This window comes from Mastacembelus armatus, chromosome 16 (genome assembly GCF_900324485.2).
Source record: "Mastacembelus armatus chromosome 16, fMasArm1.2, whole genome shotgun sequence".
NCBI classification, from domain to species: domain Eukaryota; kingdom Metazoa; phylum Chordata; class Actinopteri; order Synbranchiformes; family Mastacembelidae; genus Mastacembelus; species Mastacembelus armatus.
In genome coordinates this window covers 6,786,883-6,814,084 of record NC_046648.1, presented here as the reverse complement: position 1 = coordinate 6,814,084, position 27,202 = coordinate 6,786,883, and the positions used below count along the sequence as shown (strand labels likewise).

General features: G+C 41.6%; 1 protein-coding gene across 2 annotated transcripts in view; it reads right to left on the bottom strand.

Moving 5' to 3' along the window:
• The window catches only part of LOC113122785 (nuclear factor of activated T-cells, cytoplasmic 1-like), a 58,297-nt gene that overhangs the window by 15,159 nt on the left and 15,936 nt on the right, over positions 1-27,202 (bottom strand). For both annotated transcript variants that reach the window (XM_026294345.1, XM_026294347.1), the window contains exons 4-9: positions 26,020-26,222; positions 22,290-22,462; positions 21,055-21,195; positions 12,620-12,675; positions 10,516-10,648; positions 3,495-4,160 (exon numbers count right to left, since the gene is read on the bottom strand). In XM_026294345.1, the coding sequence (XP_026150130.1) occupies positions 3,495-4,160; positions 10,516-10,648; positions 12,620-12,675; positions 21,055-21,195; positions 22,290-22,462; positions 26,020-26,222 (1,372 nt within the window). The remainder of the gene's footprint in view (positions 1-3,494; positions 4,161-10,515; positions 10,649-12,619; positions 12,676-21,054; positions 21,196-22,289; positions 22,463-26,019; positions 26,223-27,202) is intronic.

Below are 27,202 nucleotides of genomic sequence, written 5' to 3'. Positions count from 1 at the left end.
CAGCACGGTGCGGACGCGCTCTCAATCATCATTAGAGGTTTTGCGGAGTCCTGGGGTCTGGGCAACTTGCCAGCATGTGTAAAAGTTTCCATGATGAAAGACTGGAGTTGCATTCAGAAGCATCAGCTGTTGATGGAGATCCTCCGAAAAGTTAAGAACTGTTTTTTTGTTGTTGCTGAAGGAAGAGAAGGGGGGGAAAGGAGGACCAACAACAGTTCTGTTTTCAGTTTGAGAAAACAGGCCTGGTAAAAGTTCAAATGCACAAACCTTGTGCAGAGGAAACAATCACAAACAAAAGTACCCAGTAACATGGTGCAATCAGAGCACATATGTCAAATGTCAGAAATCGGCAGAGGCTGTGTTGCACTCTGTGTTTTTCTTATATTGGGAATAAGGGCCCTCTGTTTCCTAGGGAGGCAGCTGGTAGAAATCTGGCCCTCTGATTAGCACTAGTTGCTGTGCTACATGCTGCATTCTGCTGCATTTCATATCACTCATCACACCAGTGGCTAATGAGACAGGACACACAGCAGCAGCCTCATAGGACCAAACGCCGAGCCCAGCCAGCACGCTACTCCTACTCCACACACACATACATCTACTGCAAAATGCCTACGGTATAAATGAGAAGGGTTTACTCAGTGCATAATTTGGATTACCTTTTCCAAAACAGTGTAAAAAAGCCAAGTCTAGATCAAACACAGATACATGATGTGTGTTTGTGTGTATGTACGTAGATGGAAGTGTGTAAGTGGTTGTTTAAGAGAAAAGTGGGTATGATGTCACCAGAATTGCTCCTTCAGACGTGACATTTCAGCATTTCTTTTTTTAGGCTTAATTAGCAAATGTAAATGCTGCAGACTGTGTTTTTCATAAATTCTATTGTTATATACACTGATGTCATTTGTCTGGCGTTTTGCTCACAGTTATGTGCCTTGTAAAGCAAAGATAGTAAGGCCATGATTAAGCTTAAAATGTCGGAAAATTTGGGTTTTATGTGAACCCCTTCATGCGTTGTTTACGAGAGCGAGTCAACAGTTGAACAAGGCAGAGTCTTTCAGCAGTGTTAGGTGTGTTTCTTCATCTTCTTGCTTCCATTTCCTGACCTATGCTGATCTGTCTCCTTACTTTCAGGTATGAGTAGGGAGGTTGAAGCAGATGAGAACCAACATGGTACTGATTGGGGAAAAAAAGCCTCCTACACTGTGAAATTGTTCGACAACTGGATTCTTCCCATAAAACCTTCCAGAAGACACCAGCTTATGGCTTGCACTGTAGTTAGTAAGGTTCTATCATTGCGGAGGGAAGAATTTAGCAGATTTTACAATAGAGACTGTGTATGGCAGTCAAGGGGGTTTACATCTCAGACTCCCTGCATACTAACCAAGCTTCTTGCAGTACAGTAGCCCACCGTTGATAAGTTAAGTGATTTCTCAGGGGCTGAGTAAAATCTGGGACTGGCCAGAGAGACACATTTCCTTTGGCTGATGAGAGCCGGAGGCCTCAGTGTTCGAGCGTGGGAGGCGCTCCACTCATGGGGAAGATCAAGTGTGCTCCTGCAGACTCCAAATCACCAGCCCCCAATTGCTGGGGAGGAACACTACTCTACATGGCTGGATTTAAATCACTGCTGCTGTGGTGAGGTCATCCGCTTGTCTTCCCTCTCTAATGGAGCGCTCAGCTCGCTAACATACGACAGTAATGTGTGTGGATGGCAAGCGAGACGATCTGTAAGCAGCCTTCCGATGTTATTTATTTTAGCTTAGGGCTCATTTGAGGGGTTTGGGGTAGGGCTGGGCCCGAGAGCAGCAGATGCCTTTGGAGTATGCTGTTACCACCACACACTTACCAGGACTCCTTCAGCTCACCACAGATGCTTGCACAGACGTTAGGTGATGCAAAATGGCAGCACATTGAGGTTTCTCAAAGGGCTGCCTCACTGTCCTTGGTAAATCAATACACATTCCTGTGTGCACCTAATGCAACTGTAATCACTGGCTGAATACATTTGGCCCCTGGACTGGAAGAAGATTGAGTCTGCTAAAGTGACAGTGGATGGAATAGTGGGGGAAGAGAAACAAGGTAACATGATTTCGCTGCTATATGCATCTGATGTATCTTCATGCTAATGATGAAAAAGGACTCCTCACCAAACTAATTGCAAAACACATACTAAAGCTACCGTTTCACTTTATTCAATTAATTCTGAAATGGAAGCTTCTGTGGGCCCTAACTATTAGAAATGTGAGAAAGATTTTCAAATTATTTTAAATTATTTCAAATTTGATTTCTGGACCATGTTGCACTGCTATGAAGTCAATATAAGAAGACAAAAGAATATTTCAAGTAAAGAATATTTAAAAAAAAAAAAGAACAAGAAAAGAAAAAAAACAACAAAAGAAGTTGGAAATCAGTTTATAGAGCTGATAACAGACAGACACCCCCTGTCTCTGTATTGTGTTTATGAAGTGAGGACTAATGGGACTCATCAGAGCTGACAGATATGCTGACAACTGCATTTCAGCTCAATTACAGTTCCACAGCAAACTCCCCTGGTCCCCTCATGCCTATCACCCCCCTACTCCCAGAGCTGTTGAGTGAAGTGTGCGCACACTCATGCATGTACACAAGCATACACACACTACATCAGTGTACTGAACAGGAAGCGTGATATTCCTCTATAAGGATGCTGTGGGACTTTAACGTTTTATACTGGCACAATGCCATTGATGTGTCTTATGAATATATATCATAACAACAAGTGGAGCTTCTGCTAACACAGATAACAGGTTGGTAACCTGGGAGACACAACGTGAGATGGACACAAGGCAATAAAGTCGACCATATGGTCTCTCGGGTGTGACTGGTTTCATTGCCAGAGGGATCCCAGTGACCCCACAGTCTCCCCTGATGACGACAACTGCATGGTGCTGACTCCGTGGGGAAAAGACGGGAAAACAAAGCCTCTGCCTGCTGACTCCCTCCCAGAAATATGGGGGGGGGGGGGAATGGTTCGGTTCAGGAAACCTCTACCCATTGTTTTGCTTCCTTCATTAGTCGTTGTGTCAACAGTTTGGTTTGGTACGCGTGTGCCACTGTTTTTGTTCTGTTGCACCCCGGCTGACCTCAGTGCTCTGATGTTTTGACAGATTGTTTCAAAATCCCATCAAGGCAATTTACTGTTTTAAAAGTAGAGCAGCCACTTGGACAACATAAGCTGGACCGCACGTTATACCCAAAGCAAACAAATCTGCCCAGTCTAAAATTAAACAAAGTTGACATAAATCTGCTGCCACCATTTCATCAGGAAATGCTGAAATCTGCAGCAGGGTGCAGCCCCATGTGGGGTCCTGCAGATAAGCAAAAGGTGTTGAACAAATGTAATGTGCAACTTAAACAGCCAATTCTGGCATGAAGAGAAGCTTTCATCTAAATGCTTATCAGATGTAAACTTTCACACCAAGCATTTGTGCACATCTTTTCTGGCAACTCACCATCATCTAGGTACATCTGGTCCAGTTCCTGGGGCTCCTGTTTGACGGTGATGGCCATTGAAGGGGGACTGGCGTCCTCAGGTAGGAGGCTGGGTGAGCTCCCTCCAGTCTGGACTGAGCTGGCTGCTGCCTGAGCCTGACTGGGGCTGTAGGCCTGAACGAATGGGCTCTCTGCAGTTCCACTTGGAGTGGAAGGGTGGGATACCGGGGAGGACGACGGGCTGCTGTTGGCATACACAGGGTGGTAGCCATGGGGTCCTGGGCTATTGAGGTGGTTGGGGCTGCCCTGAGAATGCAGCATCCCTAGGGAAGAGTTGTGGTCTGGTGATGCTGGGTGAGCAAAGTTTGGGTGGCCCGGGCTCTCCTGGATGGTGGGCACCATGGAACCTGGTGGTGCTGCATGGGTAGGGCTGTTGGGAAGGCATTTGCTGTATGCCACGGGGGAGAGGTCATGCAGGGTGGGACTGGAGCCGGGTGACGTTGATGGCATTGCAGCATGGTGAGGCGGGCAGGAGGGGTATCCACCGACCAAGCAGGCATCAGGATCAGCCACAGGCAAGATGGGAGTGAGCCTAGGCTGGCTGTAGTAGGGCTTCGAATGGATGGGCAACCCTGAAGTCCCCAGAGAATCATATTCATCATTGGGTTCTGTTTTTATTATCGGCACTGGGGGAAAAAGTAAAAAGAAAGGTGGAGATATTAAAAACGTGCAGGGGATCCACGTGGCACAGTGAGCACACGAACAAGGCTGAGTAAAGCAGTGAGCAGGCACAACTGTGGCCACAGCACCCTCCATAATCCAAACAACCACCAGTGGATATGGGCTTGGTGTCAACTTGGCTCAGTTCTCTTACAGAAAAACCCTCACGCTTACCACCCACCACCCTTCTTTACCACATCATGAAAAAAAGCAAAAGAATGGGGGGGGCTGGGGGGGAGAAAAACAGTTGAGTCATCAATGTGGAAAGCCACAGCTGGCTCTAATAATGAATAAGGCCTATTTTCTTTGGACTATCCTCCAGTACTGATATCCAATAAAAGTCAACTTTAAAACACTAGGCTGCTGTTAGTGCTGCTGCTCAAGGAGCCCGGACCCCTATGTTTCCTCCACATTCTAATAGTAATTGTCCCTCTCAGGAGCAAAAGCTAGGAGGGGAGCATGAAAAAAAGAGGATGATTTGATTTTGATTAGGCTGTCTGAGCTCCTCAATGGGCTGTAGAGCTGTGCCTGTGGTTTCAGGAGCTTCAGGCCTCAGCTAATGCAGGATCATACAATGACCCCACTCGATCAGCCTGGCTTGTCTCTTCTAATATCTAAAATAGCACAGGTCATCTGTGCTGTTTCCTGATTCATTCTGACTGATAGGTGTTGCATTCCTCCTGCCAGACTGAATAGGAGGAAAAGGTTTACAATTAATTGAAAATTTCCATCTAAATTTGGAATATGCAAAATAGAGAAAATCTGGGCTAGAGATGGAGAGAGATCCACATTACAAGCTCACTGGTGAGCACATATGCACTGACTACGCCAGCAGGGCAGTGTTAAGATACCCAGATGCATCACAAAGGCATCTGAGTCACAATGGACACAGTGTTTCAATTTCTACACATTGTTAAACAGTGTCAATGGGTGTGGTGAGCCTTTGATGCCAAAGAGTTTTTACCTTAACTTGCTCCAAGTGACATTTACTCCAAAGCACACAGATGTCAGCACGAACAGGATGTCTGCCTGAACTGTGTGTTTAAGCTCATACACAATAGAAGAGCAATAAGAAGAAGTGTCTACTCAAAATGTATGAAGCATTAGTGTGTCTTATAAAAACAGGCTGTTTTTCAATGTGTTATTATTTTTTGCAGGAGTTGGACCTGAAAAGACATTAATCGCGCTTGTAGACTCTGGGGTGCTGAGTTGCGGCGCAGTGATAACGCAGCAGGGAGCACATTTACGTCAGCCCTGTCTGCTTTCTGAGTCCAGGGAACAAGCCCAGTGTCTGGGGGAGAATCGTAAGGTAAGTCCCATGATGCATGGGCCTCCTCTACACAGCCAGGGGAATAACAAGCTAATCACATGGTGTGCTCTACATCCAGAATGACTTCCCTCAACAAGTCTCTTTCTCTTCCCTGCCTTCTCCTTAGTGTGAATGGATGGCACAGTGCCATGGAGCCAGGAGTGTGGTGTCAAAGTTGTCTTGTGAAAATGTCATAATCGATTTGATCATTTCCACATTTTAACATCAGTTCAAGAAGATCATTTTTATCGGAGTTGAAACAAATGTTTGCTGTCAGAAAAGTCAGAACATTAAATTTTAATTAAGTCTTTTGGATCCTGAAAACAAATACTGTGTCTGTGTGGTTTTCTTGCAGCAGATAGATGAAGGAAAATGTCATAAGAATAAGGTAATATTTTTTTTTAGGTAAGTAAGAAGGTAAATTTGAACTGACCAAAGCACACTTGTGTCTTTAACAACTGTCTGATGCTGATGGTTTTAGCTTTCTCTGAAATACTGTCTTGAAGTAATATAAACCTGATGAAACAAGTCACTGCCTCTGACTATAACCAACATGACAATTTCATTTAGGGGAGTAGGGGTGAATCATTAGTACAGCGGACAGGATGGGATGTGCTTCTCTTTTGCTTTGCAGTTTCACTCTGTAATCCAGAGATGGAGAAGACGTGTATTTTTTAGAGATGAGCTGTGCATTTTCTGTGAAGTGAGCTGTCAACACTTTTTTTTTTTCCTACATGCCTTCTGACTATGAGCAAGACTGGTAAATAGGAAACCAAATCACATCAGACTAATTGCCTTTCTTCAATGGTTTGAACTTTTTTTTTCTGAGATTCTCCCTCTACTGTATAAACAGAGGTCTCCCTCCAGCTTGATCCATCTGTGTGTCTCCTTTCTACTTGATCTGAACTGAGAAAACAGATTCACCAGGCGAGTCCTGACTTCAGCTGGTTTCTATTTCCTCTCAACCTGTGGGTTATGGCCCAGAGACAGTTGATGCTTTCCACATAGTTTTGTCTCCATCTCTGGCAATCCCTTCTCTGTCTGCTTGTATTAAACTGATCAGGGCTGATCTGGGTATTTTACTGAGCACTCGTTTCCTCTGAAAGGAAAGGAAATTGGGGTGTAGATGTGTGTGTGTGTGTGTGTGTATGGGTGTATTTGATTACAAAGGGAAAGCAACCAAGGTTTATGTAGATTTGTATATTATCATTGAAAGGAGACCCTTACTACCTGTGGCCATCAAGCAGGGAGATTTTAGGATAAAAAAAGTTCTGATCTCATTTTGGATTCTTGTTGGCTGGGATTTGATGTTATTGTGCAACTGCAAAAAAAATCAGGGATGGTGATGCAGAATTGCTGAACTCATCGTCTTCTAACGGCACGAGTCTGCAGTGACATTTAACATGGAGCAGGTGGTAGTTCATTAACTCAAAGGTACCTGGTGCACCATGTCCCACTGTGTAGACAATCTGGTCACCCGGCACACTGTGGGCCTCAGTGTACAGTAGGCGAGTCTGACAATGTCCAAAGCTGACAGCAACAGTTCAGTCTTTGTCCAATTTTTGGAAAAACGTGACTGTGCAAATATTTTATTTATATTACAAAAAAAGAACAATGTGTGGTTTGCTAACTTTTCCTGTATGTGTCATAGAACATGTTTCTGAGTCTCCCCCCGCCCCCCCCTCCAGTCTCAAGCTCCAACCACAAACCGATGCGAGGGATAGGAGGGAGTGTGGGAGAGATAGTCAGCACCCATTTGTGTTAAGAATAGAACTTGATATTATAAAGGAATCTCCAAATGGCCTGTAAAAATAAAGGGGTTCCGAGAAGTTCTTTGCTCAAGCTTTGGTTACTGCCAGCACTTTTTTGGCATCTGTTGTTTAATGTGGTCAGTGAAAACTGTTTCTTATTTGAAGAGCAACACGTCACATTTCTACACACGCAAGAATGATTGGAAGGGAGCTTGGAAAACCGAGGCTCATTCCAGGAGCCAGACAAGGACCCTTGTACATCTCAACATCATAGACAAACATTAAGGCTCGAACCACAAATGCTGCTGATGGTACATTCAACAGCAAATGTCTTTGAATCACTGGTTGAAGACTGTTTTACCCCATATTCAGTAATTCATGAGAAGCAAACAACTGGCTTAACTTGTGTACTTTTTAGACATCTAGCTTTTTTAATTCTTTAAAATAAATCTATTTTTGCTTGTGGAAAGCAAAAGATCAAGGTCTTTGTTCAACAACATTTGACCTATGTGCTCACTGGCAAACTGTACTATACATTTTTAATGATAAAAATTGGCTCAAATCATGTTTAAACTTCACAATTCATTATAATGGCAATGTTTCAACAAGTCTCTGCTCATACCACTCAAGCTTGTCTTTGTCATCTAATGAGAGCAACAGTATGTTTCCTTACATATGAGGTCTGATAGTACTGGTATAATTCTGAAGACAAGGCATGGCTGAGAGAAGATAAAAATGTACAGGTCTGGAACAATACAGTCTCTGTTGCAATGACATGTCTGACTGAACTGAGAGGGACAAACAATATAGTAAAATGTTTTTTTCTTTAGTTCTTCAAATGCATGCATCAGCCACAATATGTGTGTTTGCAGTAGCATCAAAAATAACAGGGTGTTCACATGACCTGAATGGAAAATAAAGGTGGTTTTCACTAGTATCTGTGACCAACAGAGTGTTTGCTTCATCCTTCCGTTGTTTCAAACAAGTCAAGCTATTTTAAGGGTTGGGTTTGCCTTTTTATAGATGAGCAGACACCAGAGTGTGAAAGAAATGTTCTCTCTAAACAACGTCACAGACCACAACTGTGCTTGAAGTGGGACAGCAGGCCGGAAGACTCTTTTCATACGAGCGAGCAAAAAAGTGTTGACAACTGTGCGTGTGTATGTGTGAATGTAAGTGTGTGGGTGTCCTCTTCCCCTGGCCCACCCTGACTACCTGCCCACAGTGTTGATTGTTTCTCATTCTTGATACACAAACTGAAACCCTCAAAAGCAAACAGCTTCACTAGGATTTCCTAATTCTTTGTTGCAGCATTTAAACCATGAAAGTATTACAGTCATGATCACTACAGAGGGTCTGTTTACACTGATTATAACGTTTATACAGTATTCTTTGTGAACGCTTTTCAGCCAGTGAGCACTGATAAGCCACTATGTCAGCTACCATCATGAATAAGAAATTTCAAACTAAATTATTGCTATTCAAGGTACTCAAACGCTATAATGATACATTAGAATATAAGATGGTCTCATTGACAGTGTTATGTAGAGCAAGGTGAAACTCTTGGTGTGTTTTGACATCATGTGTGAAGGTTTTCTCACTGAATGAGATTGCTTCTGCTCTCAGAGCAGTCCTGCCACAGCTGTTTTTCAGCACATTTGTAATACCAGCCTCTGATTTAAGTACAGGATATTTTCTTTTACAAAGGTACTATGTTGTAATTTTTAATGCATCTCTTCAAAAGACTGGTAAATCTTAAAAATAAAACTCAAAAGGTTGGAATTCCTCATCTCTGGCTGTAATACTTGTGGGTTACTTATGCTCCTTTGAGAAGAAATTGGCCCTACTTGTGTGGTCCACACTGTACTTGTGGTGTACTTGGCAGCAAAAGAGAGAACACAACAAGTCATCTTTTAATTAGAGCTGTTTATGCTCAGGGAAATGACTTAAGAGACACATACTGGAGGCTGATAAGCCTCTACATCCCTTTCTTTCCCTCTCTCGCTGTCTCTCTTTGTGGCAGTATACTACATGGAAATGATATGCTATATATGGGCACGGTTAGTCTACCTCACATTGGTCCAGTTCCCTACTATGCACTTGTTCTTCATATCATCAGTCATCTCCAAATAGGGCCCTGCGCTATTCTTTCTCAGAGCCTCATCCAAAATTTCAATCACTTACCTCCTGTGGCCATATATATATGTATCTGATGATAATCTAAATGCTGTATCTTATTAACAGCAGTAGACCTAAAACACAACATGTGCCATCCTAGCAAGATCCCATGGTTTTGATGTAATGGATTTCACTGGATATCATGAAAGGGAGACGGATTTGGATAATTGGAAGGTTGCTGGTTGGAATCCCTAAACTAGCTGGGAGAATGTGGGTGAAGAAACCCTCCATTAATTGTTCAGCAGAAGATGTTTAGAATTTGAGGAAAGGCATTGACCTCCTGAGTGCTTGAGGAAAAAGCTCAACAGCCAAAGCAAAGGACTCAGTGATCAAATGAGAAGCATAGTTTGTTTTCTTTGGATAGACTAAAGATAAAATTACAGTATTCTGGCAGGATGCTTGACATTGAAATTGATACCAGAGCTGATGTTTCACCTGTGTCCATTGTGAAAAAGTCAATAGCTCTCATTGTAATTTTGAGTCTGAACTCTTCTCTAAATTCTTACCAATTCATTCTTCAGATTCCAATGTGAAAGCCATCTCTAAACACTGAATCCAGGGACAGAAGATAAACAGAGAGAGATATTTCTGGGTTTTTAGGTTGCTACATGAATGACAGGGCAAAGCACTGCCTGGTAAATGCATGTGTGAATTTCTGTGTATGAAGGCATATTTGTGTGTCTGTAGGTGTGTTAGGAACCAGGGCAGGCATTGTGTGAGGCTGGGTGTGAAAGTCAGGTCGCCAGGGGATTGACTTCTCAACATCAACAGTGCTTGGAGGCTCTGTCACTCAGCAGGTACACCTCATTGCTGGGGAACGCAGTCTTACTACAAAATAAACACACCTCACATGTTCTGCTCTCACTCACAGGTTACAGCAGAGCAGTTGTCAGGTCTACCGTCAAAAAGAGACTGACAACTGACCACAAATTTGACATGTTGATGGGCAGCAGTAAACTGTAGTAAATGAATGTCAAGACTGGGAGAAATACTCTACATGATAAATGCAGAGTGTGCAGCTTGTGAAGAACATAAATGTCTCTCACTGGTAATAAAAAGGTGGAAAATGTTTATGATGATTACCATTTGGAGGCAGGTAAGTGAAGCGCTGGTACTGGCTCCTCTTCCTCTTGCCGTTGCAGACATAGAAGTTAACATGCACCGGGCTGGATATTCTCTGGTTCCTGTACGGCGGGATCTCCACCACAAGAGTGCTCTAAAATACAAATAAGATTTACTAAGATATTTCACTTTTATGAGATAGGAAACCTGCTTATGCCATCAGAAAATAACATGCTTTAGTTGGATTTAGTTTTTCATTTATTTCGTGTTATTTTCCAAACATACATTTGTTTTAGGACTTCCTGCATCGTAATCAATTGCTATATTTATTTTATAGCTGGCTTGCAGTTGTTTCCAAGAGGCTGAACTGGGATCTGGTCTAAATCAACTCTGTGGACAGTGCAGATGCATCAGTAGGAGGTTGGTCCAGTTACCCATGTTTGTCTGAGAAAAACACCAGGGCTTTAGCTATGTCTCCATACAGCACAAGAGAACAGAGGTAAAATGGATTATTTGCATACATATCCATACCCTCCGTCTTTCACCCTTTTCCCCCCAAGCCAGAACTAAGCAAGTCCGGACGGATGTGAACTTCAGATTTGCTTTCTTTCTGACAAGGAAACATGGAGAGAATTTGTCTGAACAGTTGTGTCTAATTCCTGGGGTGGCTCTCACTCCTGTGGAAGTCTGAACAGGCCAGAATGGTGGATTATGACAGGAAGCAGGTTTATGTCGGTCACCAGTGTGCATAGAGGGAGGTAGGAGCAGTGGAGTGGGGGTTGGAGTTGCAGAGTCGTCAGCCACAGTCTGCCTTCCAGATGATGACAAAGAAAACATGCAGGTGGCTAATTGAGTGTGCGTGCGCAAGGCTTTGCCTAACCAAAGAAAGTCAGCGCACTCTGGACAGCAATAAAAACACAGTCAGGAAGGCAGGCTGTAGCACTTTAAAAGTAGTCTGGTGGCAACATAAGACGAAGGCCAGTGTTCCCTTGCAGTTCACTCCACACTTGTTTGTTAGATCTACAAATAAACACACTGCAGTATTTGTCTTTCATCGAACTCGCCTCCCCACACTGCTACCCCTTGCCTTGCACGCCTGCTAATTTTCCAGCATCTGGGACTCCAGCCATAGCACACCAGCCAGCCCTACAGACCAATTAGACATAAGAGTTCAAATTTACTCTCCTGATGCAACCAAGTAATTTACCTTAGTGAAATAACAGCAACAACAAGGAGAAAAACACCCTGAAGTTGCAGCATTTAGATGCGAATGGTTTATTTTAGACTCGGTGCATGTGTAAATTGCCTCAGTTAGTTTACACAAAATGGGGAGGGGTTGTGGGGAGGAGGGAGGACGAGACGGTGCTGATGAAAGGCATCGGCTATTCAAAACATACTGTCATCACACAAAAGCAAACAGGTTCTCGCAGTTCCAGTACTTTAATCTCCACACAGAAAGCAGACCTAACGAAGTGCAGTGAAATCTTAATTAACTCCAGAGCATGAGCAGCTTTCTGTGACACGTAGAACATTTGCTTCATTCTCTCGCTTGATGATTACTTTTTGCTTCATTTTATATTTATAGAGTCTTAATGTGTGACCGAAAAACCAGTAAAATGAGTGCACTGGTTTATTTTCTCATTACAACTCTTGTGAAAAGCAGCAGGTAAAAGCATATGCATAATCCATTCTTGGCTGCATGATCCCATCGCAGACAAGGTTTTAGAGTCCTATTTACCACACCAATACACTTTACTGTGAACTAAAGGCCTAGCTATGCTGCGACGGCTGTGGCATGAAGGAGAGAGAGAGAGTGTGTGTGTATGTGCATGTGCATGGCTATGCTTCTCTGTTGTAATTCATGTATGTGTTTTTGTGCTTGATAGATGCAAAACAGAATGACCACCTGTGTTTACGTTCCGTTAGGTACAGAGATTTTGTGAAAATTCCATTAAGGATTGCATGGGCTAATCCTCATTGTCTGTGTTGCAACTGGTAATGTCTTAGCAAAAGTTACATCATTACAGGAGACAGATGAGGAGGAGACAGGGAGACGATAGGAGAAAGTGTCAAGGGAGAGGAGGACTGAAGCATTTCTAGAGTCACGCCAGTGAGGTGCACTTACAGATTTGACAGAGTCCTTGTCAACTTTGGCTTCTGTCTCCCACAGATGATGCCCATCTATTGACAAAAGAATAAAATAGAACATTTATTAATGATCATTATGAACTGCACCATTATTAAAACAAGATGGACTTTAAATGGCTGTAATCTGCAGATGATACTCATATCAGTAAAGAAGAAGAGATATTTCATTTGAATGTGGGTAGACTCATATAGTTTTTAGCATTTAGTTCAGTGTAGTACAACAATAATTTGCTAATCAGTAAATTGTTAATCGAGCAAAAATGCCAAACATTTGAAGTTTCAAGTTCTGAAATGATTCATTGGCACTTTAAGTTTTGAAATGTCCTTCAGTTTTACACTAAAAAAACACTGCTAATTATTTTTCATTATTTTATATTTTATACATAAAATAATCAATATATTTTATAAAAGCATATTTTTGTCCTATCATGAAATCTGTGATTAGATTCTTGTAAACTTTGTAAAATTGCAAAAACAAAACGAACAAAAAAACGAGTTGTTCTCTTTTTTTCTCATCCCCATCATGTGGTAAGGTTTCCCTTGCTGCCATGCAATAAAAGGCCTCTGTGCTACAGCAGCTGTTGGGAGCCTGAAAAAGGTCAGTTCACATTCTTTGGGTTTTCTCTGTGATTTCATGCCACACCTTAGCGAACAGATGCTTTGGGCTCTGCTAGGGCAATCAGCACCAACCACAGTGCCATTTCTTTTTCCTTTTTTTCAGAGCTGATGACTCATTAGAGCTGTCAGAAATAGGAGTGACACAGAACAGCCTTTGTATCAGTGGCACGACACGTGATGCAACAGCATGGGCAATGTGGCACTGTTACTGTACGCTAGTGGGATAAGCAGCAGCTGTGCCTTTTAAAAATTCACAGATTCAGCAATATGCAGTGCTTTGCTTCTGGAAAGAAGAGCCTTTCGATAAGAGAATCAGTCAGTTGCCAAATACCTCATAGCAGAGGGCCAGCAGCTCTGGAAGATGCAACCTTTTGTTTTTTGTATAAAGCATTATGTTTATTAACATCATGCTGGGAGTGAAAGACTAGGCTCACAGTCACGTTTGGTTTATTATTGGTGAGCTGTGATAGTGGGGGCGGGTGGTCATCTTTATTATTCAGAGAGTGAACATCAGAAGATATCTCTTTCCAAAATGGCCATATTAAAACTCAGGAAAAGAGGAAAACAGATGGGGAATAGATCAGATAAGGGTTTTGTATTTGAACTGGGGCAGTAAGAGTTGCATATGGAGAAATGTGCCTCACTGTGATGGAGATGATGTGGATGAATTGGGAATAGGGTGATGTGCCTAAAGAACCGCCGGTGACATTGTGCATGTGGCAGGTGATTGAGATGCACAAAATAATGAGGCACACAATGCTGTGAAGTGGCTGAGTAAGAAAGTAGGGATGGAAGGGCAATTAGAGCAAGCACAGACAAGGAGAAGGTCAGAGAAAGGGAGAGAGACAGAGAGAGATGAGCGTTCCTCATGTTACGTCTAGGGGAACCAAGAGGGATTCTCACCCGCCTCCGCTCTGGGACACACTCCAAGAGGGAAACCTTAGACTACGACGTCAACCTAACTTCTACTAGTAAACATGTTTTTCAAACTTCCCTTCTGTTTCTCTCTTTACCTTCCTCTTGATGTTTACTCTCACTTTTTATATCCAAACTTTTTAATGATTGCTCCATCAGACTTAGTAAATCAAAAAAGACTGAGCTGGGATGGGGCCACATGTGGCATACCTTTGCGAGTCACGGAGCGCTGTACAACTGATAACCACAGAACTTTCCATTCACTCCTTTTTCCCTGCAACATCTGCAAAATGCTTCTGTTCCCGACAACACCTCCTCCTTCACGCAGCCTCCACCCACACATATTGTGCACACATAGATGCAGACACATGCACGCACACAACCACAGTATCCTCTACCTTTGTCCTGGCCTTCACCGTGAATGATTAGATGGGGAAGCACAAAACAATAGGTGTATAAGAGCTGTGTCTAGAGAAGCCTTGATGTAAACCAGTCACAGTTAAACTGAGAAATGAATGGACACATGCAAGTGCACATTCTATAGAAACATGCTCCTTTGTGCTGGAAGGTAAACCAATAATCTGTCTGTGACTCACTTGTGCAAATGAGATCTACTAACACCAACAGAGACATCCAGGACAACACACTCATTCATCAGGCAGTTAGACAGCATGTAGGGTGAGGCTTCTTAGAGTCATCTCTTCTTCAGTTCTTGACAACCCAATGCTGCAACAGTGCTGCTGTTATAGTAACAAACATATTCTCTTACAGATTATATTTGTACTGACCAAAGATGTAGAGACTATGTCCTTCTTTGGTTTTATATTCACACCTATAACTTTCTTTTACAAAGCCTCAGAAATCTGAGTACTGACATCTTTAGAACTTTTTATACACAGACAGACAGTTGTTCCTGCTAAGAGGTGTTACTTAGTACACAACAACTTCCATTGCCCAAAGAGAGTTCACTTTAATGTTTTTGAGAATGGAAAATATGATTCACATGTTTAATTGTGAATGTTGTCTTGTGAATTAACCCAGACATATTATGCTTCTATGTTTCTGTCCAGAGATGACTTGCAGGAGTATTTTCCTCTTTTCTGTTTACATACATCTACTTTATTTACTCTTTTAATACAAGTCTGCTGCTGCTACCTGAACATGCTTCTGTAATTATACACATATTTTCACGGCAACTACTTTGCTGTCCAGCGAAGAGCAAAGCCAAAAGGGCAAAGGGGTTCCCCCATGACTGATCCCTGAGGTACAGCTGCTTCTTCTGTGAAGCACCTGGCTTCTGCCAATCTGAGGACTGGTGAAATTGGAGAAATGTGGATCTGTTTTTGATTGTGAAGCTTCCGTATAAATTATGACCTGACAGTAGACCTGTGATGGATTTATAGTGAGGAAGTGAGTTATTCTTGGTATATACTATAATAGGGACTGTATAACAGGCTAAGGATGGTGGTCAGTGGAGTCAGATTTTATCCTTTTATCAAGGCTCCAGCTGTGTGGCATTGTCTGAAGACCCAGAGTGATGACTGGAAGATCTGCCAGACTTTTACAATTGTATAATATTTGTGGGGTGTACAGGGTTCACAAAGAATACATCAAGGTCTGGGTGCTTTGCATGCTGTGTTTCATGGTGCAGTATATCACAGGGTCATAGCATAGAAATCTCCAAACAAATTCTCAAACTGAATGTATGGTGATGAGTGTAGGTAGATGCTGCACTGGTATTTGGTATTGTCTTTAGTTTGATGTCAAATAAGACAGAAAATCCAAACACTGTGCAACATTTCATCAAGATATAGCACTATCTGGATCACGTGGTGGGAGCATTCCTTAGGATCTGCCTCAGAAAGTGTTTCTCTGATTTGTAATCTTTTCTTTCTATAGCATGTCTCAGCAGGTCTGAGAAAAAGGGTGGAGGCCACAGGACAATCTAGACATCTGTTGTGATGTGGTTATGATCTAGAAGCTTTCTTTGATGTATAGACATGTCCAGAGGGATACACCTAGCTTTCTTACACAACTGGCTTCTAAAATGTTGACTACATAAAAAACAGTGGAGGATGAGAGGCAAACTCAGTCCATAGGCTTCACCTTAAGTTTAAATATAGATCCATGTGAACACAAAGTTTTTATACTATAGGCTCAACAAGCCAAATTAATCCCATTAAAAGGGCAGCAACGTTGTATTTTATGGATTGCTCTTCTTGAATATCATGCATTTCACATAGGCTCAGGTGTGCAGCGGCTTCACTTTATTGGGGATGGCAAAGGAGGATGAGACGTTAAGCCCCTGTTACAGGTTTCCACATAGAACGACAGTTATTATAATCTACATAATTACTGATTGTGGTACAGTATGCCAGGCTAATAGACTGAATACTGTAACTCATGTATCTAATCTCTGACCTGAAGCAGGGCTGGGGGTTGTCCATACAGTGTCATAGTGCCAAGACTACAAACACGTTATCCAAGCCTGGAGCAAAGGGCCGTCTAGACATAGCACTCAAAGCTCAATGTGTCCACCAGGTCGTCCAGTGTTTAGACTTGCCCAAGGAAGACATGTCCGATGAAGTGTAGTATAAATAGTCTTTGAACTCTAAGAGTGTAGATAGTATCCTGTAAGGTCTGGGTTGCACAAATTGGCAAGGACTGAGAATCCAGATCTTACAGTGTATTGCTGAAGCAGTTCCACATGACAAAAGTAAAAGCCTAGGTGTATAGTAATGGCCCATTCTGTCTTATTGTTACTGAATATATTGTAACTCAGGATTCTCTTGGTCTTGGCTGTGAGCTCGCCCAGCCTGAAGCAGAGGAGGAGAAGACCAGACTTCTCTCTGCTGCAGCCAGCCCAAGCTGCACGGTGCTGCCGAGCTCCAGGCAACACTCCAATCCAACCAGATGTAAAAACTATCCAGCTCACCAGGGAATTCCCTCACCTCCCCTCTGAGTCAGAGCGTAGGCTTTCCCCAGCTCTCTGTCTCTCTCTCTCTCTCTCTGTTTGTCTCTCTCTCCCTCTATTTTCCCTGCCTCTAGCATTCATTCCATCCATGGAAAGCAGGGCAAGCCAGAACACACACTGCAATAGGTGCGCCAGGTATGTCTTCCTACACATGTGCCAAAAGAGTGGTTTGGGTGAACCAAAACATTGACACAACCTCAACACATACACATGATAAAAATAACAGAAAAACCAAACTAAGCACAACAATGCTAAAGAAGATGGAAAGTTTCAAAAATACCCACGTTGTGGGTTTGTGAGAGGTACAATTCTCCATTGCAGAGAAAAAAATGGCCTATTAAAATGACATGTCAACAATAATTACCACTGAATGTTGAAGAATGTTTACATTGCAGCAAAAGCAGAAATGTGGATTTGAAGTTCTTGAGATCTCATCTAGCTACAAGCTGATGAACTTGCTGTCCCTGCTACGTGCTACACTTTCCTAAAAACAAGAAAGTGTAGCTGTATCCAATATTCCACTAATGGATAAATAATGATAATATATTAAAGTCGCAAGGATATATAAAACCTTTAGTTGGGACCATACACTTCATTCACGAAACAAGAGCCAACTTCAGGTCAGGCTATGACTGTTTCCTTGCTGTACACTCTCAGTACGCGAGGTCATAAGCAGGATTTCTAAGGAAGCCCTGTCTTTTCCTGCCTATCTCTTCCTCTTCTCTCTGTCTAGCCTCTGAAGGTCCCATCTTTTCCGTTTCACCCCTCTACAGGGAGTCCCTCACGGATGGCTCACTGAAAACACTTCCTACTGCAAAACGCAAACAGGCCCAGAGGCCAACAGAGATAGTGGGCGCACAATACACAACAACAAATACACACATGCACATGTGGTGGATGCACAGAGTTTGCATCAGTTATCCTGTGGGTGATGAAGTGGAGCAGTGGGGATGGACGTGGCACTTGAAAAGTAGAAGTAATTATTTTTCAAGGCTCATTAAGGTCTTCTTCTGCAGTGGCAACAGCTATGAGCTCTGCTCATTTGATACTGGAGACATCTCAGTTGGGGAGGGGGGGGAGTGGGGGTGGCAAACAGACAATCAAAACAACAGAGAACGAAAGGAAGATTAAATTGTCAACAAAAGAGGGGCAGAGGGAAACTGTGGTTTAAATGTATTTGTCACTATTAAAGCACACAATACTTTATGCTCACATTAGAAATGCTAATGTTTTTAGGTAAAATATATAAAATCAAGTCTTCAAATCTAAGCAGCCATATAGGTTTTTTTTTTTCCCCATCAGAGGTTTTGCTGAATTAGTGCCCGTACAGCTGGACATATGGCACAAATAAACTCTCAAAAATCACTTTTTGAAAAATAAATAATTTATTTTTGCTGTCACAATGTTATGGTAAACTATTAGAGGAGGAGGAGCCACTATGGGCTCTGTCACTTTTACTGAAACGATTAATGCTGTCTCACATGACTGCCTGATGTCACTTAACCTATGGTTATTTTCTAATGGACGGACAGTCTCATATATAAAGTACCTTACTTTAAAAGAAACCATTTATATCTTAATTTGCTTCTGAATTATTTGCATTGTTTTATTTATTTTCAGCTTTAAAAATCTTTCATCACACCCTGCAGAGTGGCAGCTGTGTCCTTCAGTGTGCAAAAAGCAGAAATGCATGTATTTATGATTTTATTGCTATCTCAGTTGTGCTAATAGGTTTTTGTACTGTGTGTGATCTCCCTCTGACTCAACGTGGATTATTTTAACTGTGTATAATTATTCACACAAGTTGGACTGGGACTTTCAAAAACCGTTTGTTGCTCCCCAGGATTTGTGGAATTTTCTGGAAGGTGTTTATTGGAGTCAATTTTGGAAAGTGAGCAGCCGTGCTGACCTTTGATGGCAGCAACAGTAATGGCTGTCACCACTGTGGCAAAAGCAGTGATTGGTGTTGTGCTGTACAAAGAGCTTGGCTGTTTGTGCGCATGTGTTGGTCCCACTCTGTGCACGTCTGCGAGTGGTAATTATTGCGGTGCGATGCTCTGTATTTCATGGGTGCATTTAGTCATGAACTTTTCCAGAGGAAAATAAAACCAAAGTTATAGAAAATCTGTAATATAATTATAATTTTATTGGGTTATTTTTTTCCTCATCCCACTTTGGTCTTTTTAAATCAACAATCAGAGAAATGTTAAGTCTCAGAAGCTTCATGAAACAGCAGGATTCTCTGATTAAAATGCCAAAAGACAATACTTTGCAGTATATTTGGGCATAAGTACTTTTCCACACTCATACTTGCTCATAGATAGCTGCCATTAGTGAGTGATGTGTGTGTTTTTCTGTGTGCATATGTGTGTAGAGTGTGCAGGTCTGTTTGTAATGGGATTTGTGACTTAGGAGTCCCTGGAAATGGTTGGTCATTAAAATTTACATAAAAGCAAACCAAGTAGACAAACTTGCTCTCTCTCCTCGACACCACAGAGACAGACAACAAACCACTGAAATTTTGATGGCAAGCACAATCATGGGGATCCCGCTAATGCGGAACTCTACACCGGCTAATGTCTTTAACGGGTATCAAGGCTAGAGGTAAGAAGAACAAATGGTGAGGCAAAGAGAGAAAAGGGGGAAGCAGAGTACCCAAAGCAGACAGAGAGGACAAGAGACTGAGGTGAAAGAAGGGAAATGCAACCTAGAAGAGGTCAGAAGTGTCAAATAACAGGGTGGAAAGGCAAAGGTGTTGTGTATGTATGAGCTTTCTTCTCCAGGGAGTTTTCTTCCATGTCTAAGTAAAGCCAGGAGGAGGGAGACCCCATGCATCCCCTCACCCACCTCTGACTCCCAACTCCCCAACGAATACCATAACATACTAACTAACATACTAAAATACTGTAAGTAACTTTTTCAGTTGTTTCAACACGGCCCTAAAATATTCCGCAGATCAAATATTGCAAAGATAATTTAAAGTTAGTTGTGTTTACAGTTGTTAAAATGAAGGTCTTTCTGTTTTTAAGCCTATTAAAGTTGGACAGTGTGATAGACACAATAATAAAAACTACATTCATTAATACATGCAAAGAGGGATATTGTCTGTTTTGTAATTTTACTAGTCTGTTTAAAAAACCTCTTGGTGACCTAGGTCTAAGAAGGGAAAAAGTGTAGATGTGTGTAGGGGTGATGAGTATTTTTGTGTGGAACAGGGAGTTTCTAACCATAGCCAGCACTAGGAAAAATGAAATATACTGGTGGTTACAATCAGAGATGAGAAACATCCTTTGACTTTCTCCCTTGTCCTTCCTTACTTCTTATTCTTCTTCATCATCATTAGCAGCAGTATTAGACAGACTTCAGAGGTACCACTGGACCTTTTCTGTGATTTATTGGGTTCAATCAAGGAAATGAACATGCATGCAAACTTGATCAGTTGTGCTTTTACCATTGCTCCCTCCCGGGAGAGCGGACACTTGGCTGAAAAATGTGGCCAAAGAAATGAAGAATCACTATGAATTGGTGAAAGGTAGTAAGAGTGAGGATCCAGTGGAAGGGATAAAAGTGAGAGGGTTAAATGCCAAAAGTAAAAGAGTCAGGGAGGAGGAGACAGAAAGTGAGCAAAAGAGACATTGCACATGCCCTGGTTGTGATTCATTCCTCAACTTGTGGCAAGCACCAGTGAACAGGCAATGGAAATATCAGCAAATGTAAATACGCTTTGGTTAAAAATATAGTGGCTTAATGCACACCACATGTGTCTCTGGCAAGGCCTGCTCTATTTTGACGGGAAGAGAGACTGAGGAAATGCGACTGAGGCAGAGAGGGAGACAGACATTTGAAAGAAATATTACAAAAGGAAATTGAGAGGCAGTAAACATGGTCTGGTGATTGCCGCTTACCCTGAGCCTTTTCAACAAACACCACCTTGGAGTCAGGGAGGAAGTTGAGACCACTCAGGAGCATCATTTTGCCTCCGGTGGCAGAGTAACTGTCCACACTCTGCTTCTCCACCAAGGGAAGCTCCTGTGCTGAGCGCTGAGCTATTGAGAGGAAACACACACACATTTCAGTTTGGTGTGTGAGAACACATAAACTCACTGCTGATCTCCCTCGATGCTGAGAAGCACAAGCCCAGCTTACAGCCAATAAAACAGCAGTTCTTGGTTAGCTAAACAGACTTATCAATTTTATTATGATGATTTCATGACCCCTAGCTAAGAGATTTTCAGCCAACAGCTGCTCTTTAAATGGCATCGATAAAGGCAGACAACTGATCAAAACAATATTTTCATGGTCAGATCACTAGTCATTATTTTCCATTGAGAAGCCTACGGCCAACCACCTGTCTCTGCTTTATATAAATGTGATTAACTAATTATTTTTGAGTCCTGCGATGGACTGTGACCTGTCCAGGGTGTACCCCTGCCTTTCACCCCAGGAGAGCTGGGATAGGCTCCAGCAGATCCTTGTGACCCTGGTTGGGAATAAGTGGGTATAGATGATGGATGAATGGATGGATGGTTATTTTTGACCTCTAGGAATAGGTGAACAGATTTACAGTCGCATAATTTACAAATAGGGGCTCAATAAAGCACTAAACAAGTCTTACTAAATAAACTTATCGATACATTAACTTGGGTTAAAATCCACTTTGGATCATAAACTATAATGCCAGCCCATATTTCACCATGTTTAACTTTTATTGGCTTCCGTGGGTGCAAATAACATCACACTTACATACACAAATGACTGACAAAACAGAGAGAAACAGAGCTTTCTTTCAATGCGCTAATTCAACGATGCAGAAACTAGGGCCAGCAGATGACCTTTGTGGAACCTGTGCTGAGGGGGTAGTCTTACCACAGTACCTTGCACATTCAGTCATAAAATTGAAATTGGGATAGATATCACGTGTCTGGCAACATATACAATGCATCTATTGCCTTAGCAAATTGCTTTGATCATATAAAGGTTTTTTGGTGCACAGGCACTGCATTTGCTCCAGTGGATAATAAAATAGTAGCTCAGGTTATTGGATTACACCAACAGATGCCACCTTTTGCTTAAGTGGAAAGCCAAGAGAAAAGGTGTGCAAGTTTGTGAATTTATTTCTGTGTTAGTGCGTGAGACTTACAGCATTCAATGGGGTTGGAGGCAGTCTGTAAGGACACTGTCCTGCCGTTGGGCTGGTTCATGTGCACCCTGAACACCAACCTCACACGTGTGTTTTTACGGCCGATGTCTGTTTCTCCTTTGCGAAGCTCAATGTCTGAATTACGTAGCTTCAGGATCCCTGCACAATCAATTCTGGGACACAGGCAGTGAAGGGAAAATTTAACATCACATTTCAAAGATGACATTCTATATACACAAGAGAATGTAAAGATTAAGTTTAGTATTTATAGTTTTAAGACAAACCTCTATGCTATCATAGAGTAAAGGCAGAAATGGACAGTTCTTTGAATCACAACTCTGTGCTGATTTGCTGTGCATTAGGACCAGCAGTGAAATCCCTGCTGGTGTTACAGATCATGCTCTGGAAGTTCACTGGAGCATGACTGTACCATTATTAATCCAACATGTCATCAAAGACAGAGTCAGACAGTCATCTGTGACTTCACATCATAATTTTAAAGGGTGACAGAGGTCCAAGAATTAGCAGTTCACTGGAGGAATTCTCTGGACTAAGAACATCATGGCTTATCACTATCATACAAGATCCCATCAGCTGCAGTCAGTACACACAAAGTCACTTTATCGCTATCTGAGTCCACTAATCCTGCCCAGTGCTTACACACTATTCAAACAGTACACTTCATACATTTACGGTTTGAACTTCTTGTTGATCATTGCCATGTGCAGCAGCAGACCCCTCTCTGAGCTCTCTTTATTTATTTAATTTCACAATTTTGCAGGTAAAAGGGTCAGTTTTCCTTCTCTTTTCTTGGTTTATTCAGACATGGCCTTTCATGAATTTAAATAAAACTAGCATGGCTGTTAAAAAGTGAGGGAATACAAACCGCATATGGTTGGCATTTCAATTATTTTACGTGGTAGCTATTGAGCCACTAATCTTACAACATGGTAAAGGTCAGGGTTTGCATCCATCAATTTCCCCTTGACTTCAGTTCAGACAATCTGAATAAATAAGAAAAAAATAACATGTCTTTCTGACCAGACACTCCTTATCAGTCTTGGATGATATAAGAATGTGGTCATGGTTTTAAAACAAGATAACAGACACATGGTCTAGTTTAAAGTCACTTTTCATGGACTATATAACCTGAGATGTGGGATAGTAAAATATTAAATAAATGTTTAGATAGACTAAAGTGTCTATGTGGCAGCAGTATAATAATCCATGCTAAGTATGTGATCTAAAAATCTTTCACTATCATCACTCCTATACTAGGAGTTACCTTGCTGATTGGTTTAAAAGTGTTTATGATAATACTGTAATTTGTAGAAAAGAATATGCTACTTTAAATTAAACTATTCTAATGTATGAGATGAACTTTCCTAAAGGTGTAACGACAGACTGAAACTGTCTGAGGTTCTCAACAGTCTGCATCCCACACAGCAAGCAAATGATTGCTGGCACGAGTGCAGCAGGCTAGATGCTGCTTTATCAAGAAGACAGTTTAACAGCCTAGTGGAAAACGACTGTTAAGGGCTTTTCTTTGTATTTGACCTTTCAGATAGTCAGGGGAGATAGACAACTACTTTTTACATTTTAAATTTCACTCCTCTTCTTTTAGCATGGGTGCTGATGACAAAGGGAAAAAGAAACTTCTTCCTTTGAGGGTTATGAAGTGTCATATTCATACCTAGGGATACATTAAGTCACTCTGTTTGAGGTAAATATAAATATGATACAATGTAAGGTATATTGTAGGATTTAAGGAAACTGATATTGTAAGGCCATACGCATGTTAAAATCATCCATGCCTAACTAAACAAGGCCATTGTGCACTCAGGAAACTCCATGTCCCATAAATATCTGCATAATATCATACATTTAAACAATCATTCAGATATGTCTAAACAAAACAGAGATGCATTAAATCATTACTAATTCTTTTTATAACAAGTAAGTATTTTCAATTTGAGGCTGTGAAGGATAAACATTATGCCTTATGTAACCTATGTTCAGATACAGTTGTTTTATCCATAACACAGAATTCTGGGCCCCAGTCCAATAAACTCTCTGCTGCCTAGTCTGAATGGAGCCCCAGGACACGAGCTACTGCCTGGACGAACTGCAGAGCACACCCTAAGGCATACTGCAAGCCTGTGGATGGGGCAGAGAAGGGGACAAGAGAGGCCTATTGTTAATTTATCTCAGTCTAACAAACTGATATTAATGTTTTTAAAATTAAACTAAGGTTATATTTAGTTGAGTACTCCATGTGATTCTAATGGCACTTTCATGAAGTGAAATACAGTCTGTTCATTTCATTTGAGCTCAAGGTCCAGCAGACCACACAGACAGCTCCCTAATTAGCAGAACACATTAGCCTGTTAGCTAGCTCGCCTTGTGGTAAAAACGTTAACAAACTCACTTGGTAGCAAATTTTAGCAGATAATGGCCGTTAGTACAACCGTTAGTTGCTTCAGAGTTTATTGCTGTTTGTTGGCTGAAGAGAATTAAAACTTCAAACAAAGGAGAGTTTATGTAGGGAAGCTCACTGTGTCACAGAAAAGCTACTTTTTAAAAGTTTTCAAACTTTTCATACTTATGTAGTCTACTCACATAGCCCTATCATGGAAGGTACTTTCTGGTCATGGTTGTCTTCCAGCTGGTAATTTAAAAACAGGCTTTTTTTTTTTTATTCACAGAAGACATTTTGGCATGTCACTGTAGGAAAAACACAGGTGAGCATAATAACGGTAATGATGTCTGAGTTCCAATTAGCTGTTTTGGTTTCGGGGGAACTGCTATTGTGCATGTTGGCTCACTGTCACTCTGTCATGGCTTACTGCTACACTTTAACAGAACGGAGCCATTGTTAATATTATTAGTAACACCTGGGCTTCTTCTGCTATGAAAATGTCTACTGTTAAAAACGTCTGCTGTGAAAACACCTATGTTTGTTTAGGTTTTACTAAGCATACAGTGCAAGACTTCAATTCTTCTACAAGAGTCATATGTGATTTTTTTTTTTTTATACCTTTACACCTTTTAATTGTCATCAATCAACCTTGTTTTGCTATTGCTAACCGGCTAATGTAAATGCCAGCTCTGCTCCTAATGAATGCAAGTGTTATTCATCGCATATTTCAGGCCTGGGACTGCGTGTAATTGCACCGACTATCCAAATAATAATTTTAGGGTGTAGTATTTCTTTCAGTCGACATGTTGGTTCAGTAGTGATGTCTTAATTTAGTTATCATGCAGGTAAACATTGGCCAATCCTAATATAATGAGACATTATACAGTACTGGTGGACGATGGGACTGACAGTGTTTCTGGTGTGGTTGTTATGTCTTTTTTGTAGATATGTGCTTTAGATTTCCACATTAACTACTGGTTGGACATTTTCGTTTTGCTTTTAGAGTTCCTGCACGCATTGCTCTGAATTCAGTCACCCATGAACTGTGTCAACACTGAAATACTCATCTCACCTCTTTGACTCATGCTTCTCTTGGGATGAAAACCCTACATTCATTAAGGACTGTATAGAAGAAAGCTCTGTACAGTGCCTATCATCAGGCATTCTGTTTGTAGAGTCAAAGCAATGATGAAGGCGCTGTTAGAAAATAAAAGTGTGTTTTGTGTGTATTTTAAAAAAGTGGTTATACCCCGGAAAACTGTGGCAAGAAAAAGACTGATAGGTGACTTATGGAGATCTAAAAGCACTCACATGGCTCTCATGTTGTTTTCAGGCAGCAGAGGGATCTCCAGAATTTTGGTGTTGGATTGCATTACTTCGTGGCTGGCAGTGGACACGGTTTTGCCAGTGATACGGTGGACCTGGTAGAAGGCATGTGGACGCAGGAGGCGGTCGTCAGCAGTCCCTATGAACAGCTGCAGGGTGAGTGGCTCGCTTTCCATGTAGCCATAAAGCTGGCAGGAGAACAAAGAAACCCAGGTAAGAAGCAACATCAGGTTTTAAGACCCCCATCTCGGGCAAACCCTCATTTAGGAAATAAAGACTGAATGCACATCAGCCACCGATAGTTAAAGGAGCCTTTAATGATAGCTCTGACATGGTAGAGGGGATGTGAAAATAAGCCCTTTTTCTTTGGTTGCTTTTTGTCTAGTTGGAAGATGTGTTTTCAGTGGTTTTTGCTGTTCTGAGTTAGTTTTTCATTTCTTGAAGACAGAGAGGAGAAAAAGGTTTTTGATATATAGGTCTTTCCTGGGTACAGAGACATAGAGGCTGATGGAGAAACTGTCTTCCTACCATTTCACTGTTCATTAAAGTCTTGCCTTTACTATTTTTAAAAAGAGGCAAGTTGTCAGCAGTGACTCAGTGTGGAGTGACTCTTAATTAGACAATAAAAAACAAGGACAATCATCTCAAGTATGCTTTAAGATTTGCTTGGCCATGTGATGCTCACCATCTTATGAAGCTGATTATTTCATATCAATTTCCCTATATAAATACAGTCTGAAATCAAAATTTAGACTTTGGACAATTACACTTTAACATAATTAGTGTCAAGGTAAAAGAGTGAAAGTCATGCCATGCCAATTTTCAACAAATTACGAATGGAATGATGTTTCTTAATACTGTAGCCACAGAAGTGGACAAATTGAGAAAACTAAACCTAAACATGACAGGTAATAACAGTAAAAAAAACTTCATGGAGTTTGGCACGCAGACAGGATCCAGCCCCTTTGCCTTTCAGCAGTTATGAACATGCATTATGATTTCCATTAAAGCTCAGAGACTGTGTCCCACTGTGATGAAAGAGACTCCTGTATCAGAACCACCACTTCAAACAACTACCACTTCCTGTAGCAGGCCTCCATTAGCTACTACTGCTCAACTAATAAAAAGATCAGATCTTTAAAAAAGAGAAGGAAAACTCCACAGCCAT